General features: G+C 39.5%; 1 protein-coding gene across 1 annotated transcript in view; it reads right to left on the reverse strand.

The window, feature by feature from the left end:
• Ptp4a2 (protein tyrosine phosphatase type IVA, member 2) overlaps positions 1–8,524 on the reverse strand; it is a 45,926-nt gene that overhangs the window by 1,689 nt on the left and 35,713 nt on the right. The window contains exons 4-6 of the mRNA XM_004642936.2: positions 5,802–5,894; positions 2,688–2,818; positions 640–714 (exon numbers count right to left, since the gene is read on the reverse strand). Coding sequence (XP_004642993.2) covers positions 640–714; positions 2,688–2,818; positions 5,802–5,894 — 299 coding nt within the window. The remainder of the gene's footprint in view (positions 1–639; positions 715–2,687; positions 2,819–5,801; positions 5,895–8,524) is intronic.

The following is an 8,524-nucleotide window of genomic DNA, read 5'->3' on the forward strand; positions in this document are numbered from 1 at the left end:
GCTGGGGGATTGAACCGCGGTCCCTGTGTTTTGCTTAGCTTAGCTTGTTCTAAGTAGGTGCTTTAGACCACTGAGCCACCTACCTTGGCCCGATGCCAAGGTTTTGTCTGCACACTACCACCCAGATTTTGTGCAGGGGACAGGCTAATTAGTAGTCCCAAGTGATTGAACTTTTCCTCTGTACATTCTTCTTGTCTCTTGGTTATATGGAGCTGCACTTTTGAAAGATATTCAGGAATCTATTAAAAGGGCCACTAAATCAATGAAATATTATCTTAATGTTCATTTTTCAAGATTCTTAGACATTCATATCACATAATGGACTTAACCGAAAATGCCCAAATTTGACACCCATCTTTAGCCCTAGGAGCCAGTTACTGAGAAGTCTCCTTACCACTTGATCTAATTTTTCTCTCCTGTGGTACTGGACTCAAACCCAGGGTCTGTGCGTGCTAGGCAAGTGCTCTTTCACTGAGCTGCAGCTCAACCCTGCTCTAAATTTTGTGTATATTCAAATCAGGCAATATTTTAAGTTAGAACAGCAAATTATTCTATACTACTAATGGATACTTTCTGTAATTCCTTCCTCAAGCATAATTTTACTTTACATGTGTCTCTGCACTAAAACCACATACTCACTGTCTTATAAACTGAACTGCATCTTCATACTTCATTCCACACTCAATCAAAGCAAGCGCAACCAGCACAGGTGCCCTGCAAACAGAAACACATCTGTAAGTATCCACAAGCCTTTGAAGATGAAGTATGTTATAAAACCCAGTATTACATGTTACCAAGACAAAGCAAAGCTTGAGCTTTTGTTTTTCCTTTACGTTAAAATATCTGGTATTCTCCTATGCAATAAAAATAGCTCTATAGCATGTACAATGCTATTTTTAGTCATACAATAATTTCTAAATTTATTGTACAAGATCTTTACTCTTTAAAATAACACATTAAAATTTATTTATTTATTTATTTATTTTTATTTATTATTTGAGAGAGAGAGAGAGAGAGAGAGAGAGAGAGAGAGGTGTGTGGCCAGCTCAGCCCACCAGGGGGCGGGGCCGGCTGGCATGTGGTGCTGGGGGATTGAACCGCGGTCCCTGATGCCTTGCCAAGCTTGTTCTAAGTAGGTGCTTTAGACCACTGAGCCATCTCTCCAGCCCAACACATTAAAATTTTTAAAAAATCAAACATCCTTTCATGATTAAAATTAAAAATAAAAAGTCATATTAAAACTCAAAATTTTCTCATCTCTCATCAAAAATTCAGGGCCAAACAAAAAAAACAAAACAAACAAATAAAACAAAACAAAACAAAACACCTTAGTGTAAGGCCCGGGGGATGGCTCAGTGGAATAAGCACTTCCCTGGCAAGTGCAAGGGCCTGAGTTCAATCCCCGGTTCCACCAAAAAAAAAAAAAAAAAAAAATTCACGGCCAGGAAAATAGCTCAGTGGATTAAAGTGCCTATAAGCAGGCGCAGGGGGCTGGGGTTTTGATCCCCAGGCCTGTCATGCCAGCAATTGAGACTGGGCGTGGTGGCACAGGCCTGTCATCCTAGTTCTTGGGAGACTGTAAACAGGCGGATCACTACCAGTCTGATCTAATAGTGAGACCCTGAACACCCTGTAAACCCTTCCCTAAAATACAAAAAAAAAAAAAAAAAAATCATCAAAATTCACTGATTTTTAACATTATCACAGTATGGCCAAGGGTCTCAGAATTTTCATTACAAATTGACTTTAATGTCTCCTTAGCATGTGGCAAGGCTTTTTCAACCACATCCCCCTGATGAGCTACGTGAGTGCCAGAAATAATTAGAAACAGTTCTTTCAGTGTTTTCTTAAGAATTAACAAGGAAAATTATGCTTTGTTTTGGAGACAGAGTCTTGCTATAGGCTTGTCCTGAACTATTTCACCTAGGTTGGCCTCAAAACACACTTCAACCCTCCTGTCTCAGCTTCCAAAGTACTAGGATTATAGGCATGTGGCACCATGCCCAGCTTGGAAATCATGTTTTTTTAAAAAGTCCCACTCCGGACTAGACTATGATAACTATTGCAATAAAATTTCACTACTCAAAACTGTAACAGTATGTTCACCTTTCAGGATAAGGTGACTCTAACTTTTGGCCTTATGAAGACACTTGACCACACTTCAAAGGAGCAAAACAGAGCTAACAACCAGAGGCAATGACAGCATATCTCACTGTGCTAAATCAAAGTGCACATCACAAAGTGACATTTAACATTCCACTGATAACTGAAGCAACACCATCCCAACAATGCTCAGAGAAAACACAATTTTTATTATCTATACATTGGTCATTTGTTCTCCAGCTATTAAGTTCCCATTCATCTCAATCCAAAATTACCATGTATAACTCTTTAATCTCTAAAAATGATTTTAATTTTCTTGCCAATTTCAATGACCTAAACCTTTGATTATTTAAAAATGGGGAAACATTTTTTAAACTCATTAATATAGTATGGCATCAGAATTAAACAATGAGATGAAACACCAAAAAGGCCATTTTGAAAAATCATTACACTAGCTTTTGCTCTCTTTCCAGTAATTTATTGTATGTAATTTAGCATAATACTGGCAAGTTTCTACAAAGTGAAATTTTTAAATGGCTTACTTAAGTATGATAAATGAACTCAGACCAAAGATGAAAGTTTACCTTCCCAATCCTGCAACGCAATGCACTGCAACACAGCAACCGGGCTCTTCACGAAATTTGGTTTTTAACAGGTTCAGCCAATCTTCTACTATCTGATTAGGGGGTGGAGCTCCATCATCAAATGGCCAATCCTGAAAAGAATTGGTAGAGAAATTACATTAAGCTGGTATTTTCTGTAGATTAATATCCTAATACAGAAGAGTTGTACATCGTAGACAAAGCAGGCCTAGCTGATCTATATGAATCTATTATCACAAGTCTGATCATTGCTGAAAAATTATCCAAGACTGAATTTAAATGTACCCCCAAAAATCGCTCACCTCCATGAAATGCAATCTGTGTCAGATGTATCTAAATTTATGTTACAGAAATCTCTACCAGAGGGGGCTGGGGAGATGGCTCAGTACAATAAGCACTTCCCTGGCAAGTGTAAGGCCGGAGTTCAATCCCTGGTTCCCCCTCCCCCCCACCCCAAAAAAGCAGCACTTATTCTACTAAGCCATCTCCTCAGCCCTGGAAATTTTTTATTTTATTTTTTTGCGGTACCAGGGATTGAACTCAGGACTCTGCGCTTGCCAGGCAAGTGCTTATTCTACTGAGCTATCTTCCCGAACCCAGTTGGAAATTTTTTTTAAATATATAAAACCTATTCTAATGAGTCTGAGTAAGAAGACTTCAAGACACTAGAGAAGGAACAAGAAAAGCAACAGTGCACTAAATTGATTCTGCACTCATTACTGGAACTACTAGAACACTTCATGTATAGTCCATTAGCCACAACAGCACATTATGTTTGAATTGTCATCTATGCCCCATAATTAAAAAGCTGTCAGTGTTATTATGTCACTGAAGAGTTTAACTATAAATAGCAATAAAACTTATAAGCACCTTAGTGACGAGTCTCCTTTAATACTCCCTAAAATGGACCTTGTTAAGAAATAATTTGCAAAAATAAAAGCTTCCCTAAACCACCATTAAAAACCATTAGTCTATTCCAGAGTGCCTTTAAAACAAAATTTTTTTCTTTTTTAAATGGTCTTACTATGTAGCCCACATTGGCCTTCAACTTTCCATAGAGCCAAGGCTGGCCTTGAACTCATGATTCTCCTGCCTCAGCCTCCTCAGGATTATAAGCATGCACCACTGTATCTGGCTCCAACATGCCTTTGATTTGAGAGAGCATTCAAAAAATTGAAAAGAGCTTATTTGGGGAGATATTCTCTTAACTTTCCAAATGCTATTCATTGAACAACCAAAAATTAATTCCATCTTTAAGCTCTGTGTGGGAAAAGCAAATTTCACACTTAATACTAAATACCCTTTATTTTTTCCTCAAGCTTAAGTTAGACCTTTAATTTAATATGATCACAACTATTTAAAAGAAAACAAAAAGCTCAATTTAAAGGCCTGGAATAAATCCCAGATCTACCATTATCTTCCACAAACTAGTTTAAGTTCTTAGTTCACTTCTACTTCCCAAGTGTGTTTACCAACATTACTGATTCAAAGAGACTACAGCAGGGGCTGGGGAGATGGCGCAGTAGAATGAGCGCTTGCCTGGCAAGCACAAGGGCCTGAGTTCAATCCCTGGTTCTGACCAAAAAAATAAATAAATAAATAAAATAAAAGGCCTAGACTACATCTTACATTTAGAATTATCGCCAGTGATTCCCCATCCATGAGCTATTTAGAATGGACATTTAAGCATATTATTATCATGCTATACTAGTAAAATACTTTTAGAAACAATGTTTTGCTATTTGTTGTTTTTACCAAAACAGGTAGATCAGACATGAGATGGCTGTTACCAATAGGAAATTTATTACTTACATGAACCACTTTCCAAACTGCCCACCAAAACTATCCACAAAACTAACCACCTTTCAATAAAAACTGTGAACACAACCTTGAACAAATACTTTATTACTTTCTTCCTAGTACACTACTGTCCTACAAATCAAATATCCCTGACATCTAACACTATCAGGTTAATTTCATTAAATGATCCTAAAAACCACTCCTATTATTTATGTATGTATATATGTATATATGTATATATGTATTTATTTATTTATTTTGGTGGAACCGGGGATTGAACTCAGGCCCTTGCACTTGCCAGGGAAGTGCTTATTCCACTGAGCCATCTCCCTGGCCCCTCACTCCTATAATTTAGACAACCATTTAGGAAAGAAAATTTAAAATTTTAACTAATCTAAAGCTATTTTCTCTAACGAAACAAGATACTTAGATAATAAAAAGGAATTCAAAATAATTCAAACCACTTTGTGTTCAAATTGAGTTATAAAAGAAATCTAGCCTCAAAAAAGTTTTGCAGAAGCCAAGCATGGTGACACACACATACAACCTTAGCACTCGAGAGGCTGGTGACAGAGTGTCTGGTTGTAGCCATGACTGGTGCTGCATGTCTAATCCCAGCACTCTGGAAAGGTAAGGCAGAAGAAGCCTGGGCAATTAGTGAAAGCCTTTCACAAAAAATGAAAAAAGGGCTGGAGATGCAGATCAGCACAAAGGTCCAGATTCAACTCCCAGTACCATTCATACACAGCTCAAAAAAAAAGCTTATAGAAATTATCTTCAGGTAACTTAAACTACTACCCTAGGAACAAAAGCTACATAATACATTAATTTCCCAAATGCAAATTTCCATTTTCTTGGGATGTTGGAAACTAATCTTTTTGCTTCTTCTTTGCTGAAAATACTCTGTAATTATAGACTTTAAAGACACAACTAAATAAAACTGTCAATATATCAACTCAATCCTACTTTTCTTTGGGGGTGGGGGGGGTAAGACAGGGTCTCACTATGTAACTCAGGCTGGCCTAGAACCCTCAGCAATTCTTTAGCCTCAGCCATTCTTCAGCCTCAGCCTCCCAAGTGCAGGAATTACACGTGTGTGTCACCACACTCAGCTTAAGACCCATTTTTGTAAAGTACAATTTAGTAGCATAACACAATTTTAACAGATCATTACCAATATTTTATTCCCTATCATAACTTCAAAAAAGAAGCAAAATTACTGGGTATCAAGTTATATAATTATCTTTGAAAGGTACAACTTATCTGTAGTGGAAAACTAAACTACTACACACTCACTAGAACGTGGATTCCTTCCTTTTCAACTGGAGCTTTATCATATGTAGCATCACAAACTCGAACCAAAGTTGTCACTCCATACTTCTTGAGTTCCTTTAAAGAAAAACAATTGTAAGGGAACTTACTCCTGGAACCTGAAACCAAAGCTTCAGAAATGTACCATTATAAATCAAATCAATGATATCATTCTTAGACAGATTAAAATTGTTCTCATTGTTGCCAGGTGTCTGTAATCTCAGCACTTAGAAATATCAGTGTTCAAGGCCAGCCTGAGCTACATAGTAAATTCAAGGCCAGCAGATGCCAGGGATACAGCTCAGTACTACAGTGCCTGCCTGGCCAAGCATGAGGTCCTGAGTTTGATTACAAGTACCCCCCAAAAAAGAATGACACTATCAACTAATTATTGAAAGGTGTAAAACAACATGGCAAGACCTTGACTCAAAAACAAAAAACAGGGCTGGTGAGATGGCTCAGTGGTCTAAGGCACCTACTTAGAACAAACTAAGCTAAACAAAGCACAGGGACCATGGTTCAATCCCCCAGCACCACATGCCAGCCAGCCCCGCCCCCTGGTGGGCTGAGCTGGCCACACACACACAAAAATAAATAAATAAATAAATATTTAAAAAAAAAAACATCATTCCCATTATGGGTAACATAACATCAACACTTAGAACATTGAATAGAAGGTAAATAAGTCTCATCTTACTTTTCTTTGGGGGTGGAGGGTAAGACAGGGTCTTACCCCAAGCTGGCCTTGAACACTAATCTTCCAGGCTGGCGTCACCACACTAAGCTTAAGACTCCTCTTTCTAAAGAACAATTTAGTAGCAAAATACAAAAACTGTTCACATATACTTTGACCTAGAAACTCTGCACAGGGTCTCACTGTGTAGAATGGACTTGTAGTGATCCTCCTGTTTACAGCTTCCTAAGTGCTGGGATTACAGGCATGCACCACCACACCCAGTCTCAATCTCAGTGCACCCTGGAGGTGGGGCCAGAATGGTAGGCCCAGGGATCAAACTCCTGGCCCCTGCATCTGCCTAAGCAGGCGCTTTAATCCACTGAGCTATTTGGCTCGCCCTTATTTTTATTTTGAGAAGAAAAGTGGCATACTAAAAGGACATGTAGGGCTGGTGAGATGGCTCAGTGGTCTAAAGCACCTACTTAGAACAAGCTTAGCAAAGCACAGAGACCACGGTTCAATCCCCAGCACCACATGCCAGCCAGCCCCGCCCCCTGGTGGGCTGAGCTGGACACACACACACACATACACACATACAAATAAATAAAATAAAATAAAAGGACATGTAGGGGCTGGGGAGATGGTTCAGTGGAATAAGTGCTTCCCTGGCAAGCGCAAGGGCCTGAGTTCAATCCCCGGTTCCACCAAAAAAAAGTTTGGCCCGGTAAATAGCTCAGTAGAATAAAACGACATGTAATACACAATTATAGCCCTTGCTCCTTTAAAATCCTTTCAGGGGTCAGCAAAATGGCTTAGTGGACTAAGTGCCTGCTTAGGCAAGCACAGGGACTGGAGTTTGATCCCCAGTACCATATGCCATGCCAGCCCCACCAGCGGGCATGCTGAGCCAGCCACTGAGACCAGGTATGGTGGCACACACCTGTAATCCCAGCACTGGGGAGGCTGAAAACAAGAGAATCAACAGAGTCCAAGCTGCATACTGAGACCCTGTACCAAATACATTAAAAATGACATAAATAAAGTAAAACCCTTTCTGCAGCGAGTACCTGATCCAATAGTTACCTGTCTTCAAGGGACTATCATCTTTTTACAATATTATTACAGCAACCTTTGCCACTTTTGGAGTCCATAGCCAAGGGATTCATAGGTTGAAACAGTATCACATAATTCCACCAGATTTAAAGGTGACTAAAGGGTTGGCCAAATAGCTCAGCAAATTGGGGCCGGGGTTCAAAACCCTGGGGCCTGCCATGCTGGCCCTGCCCCGAGGTCATGCTGAGACAGCAATTGAGACTGGGCATGGTGGCACATGCCTGTAATCCCAGCTCTTGGGAGGCTGTAAACAGGTGGATCACTATGAGTCCATCTAGTAGTGAAACCCTGAACACCCTGTGGACCCTACCCTAGATATAAATAAATAAATAAATAAATAAATAAATAAATAAAATAAAGGTGACTGAACAGGCCTTACAGTCCTGGAATCAACTTTTACACTGTATACATGAAATTATGAACAAAGAATTCTAAGTATAACATAAGCAAGAATAGCACTTGCTATGGTAGCACATATAATAAGCAGGACTAGTAATTAAGAGCATTTATTATTCAGTTTTCTCATGAGTAAAGTTATTTTAATTGTAGGAGATTGATACAAAAGTGACTATTATAGTAAGTTGAGAGTTTTGTTTCTAAGTACAAATAAAACCGTATTGAAATGGCCAGGTGTGGAGCCAGTAAGATATCTCTAAAGTGCCTGCTTAGGCAAGCTTAGGCAGGCGCAGGGGACCTGACCGAGGTTCCATCCCTGGTACCACATGCCCCACCCTCAGGGTGGGCTGAACCGCCCCAACCCCCACCCAAAAAAGGCTAGGCTGGGCTACATACATCCTGAACTACACAGATGACACCATGATTCAAAAACACCACCAATGGCAGGGAAGATAGCTCAGAGGCATAAGCACCTGCCTGGCAAGTACATGGTCTTGAGTTCAATCCCTGCTACCACCAAAAA

This window comes from Octodon degus, unplaced genomic scaffold (assembly GCF_000260255.1).
Source record: "Octodon degus isolate 3935 unplaced genomic scaffold, OctDeg1.0 scaffold00163, whole genome shotgun sequence".
Taxonomy (NCBI): Eukaryota; Metazoa; Chordata; class Mammalia; order Rodentia; family Octodontidae; genus Octodon; species Octodon degus.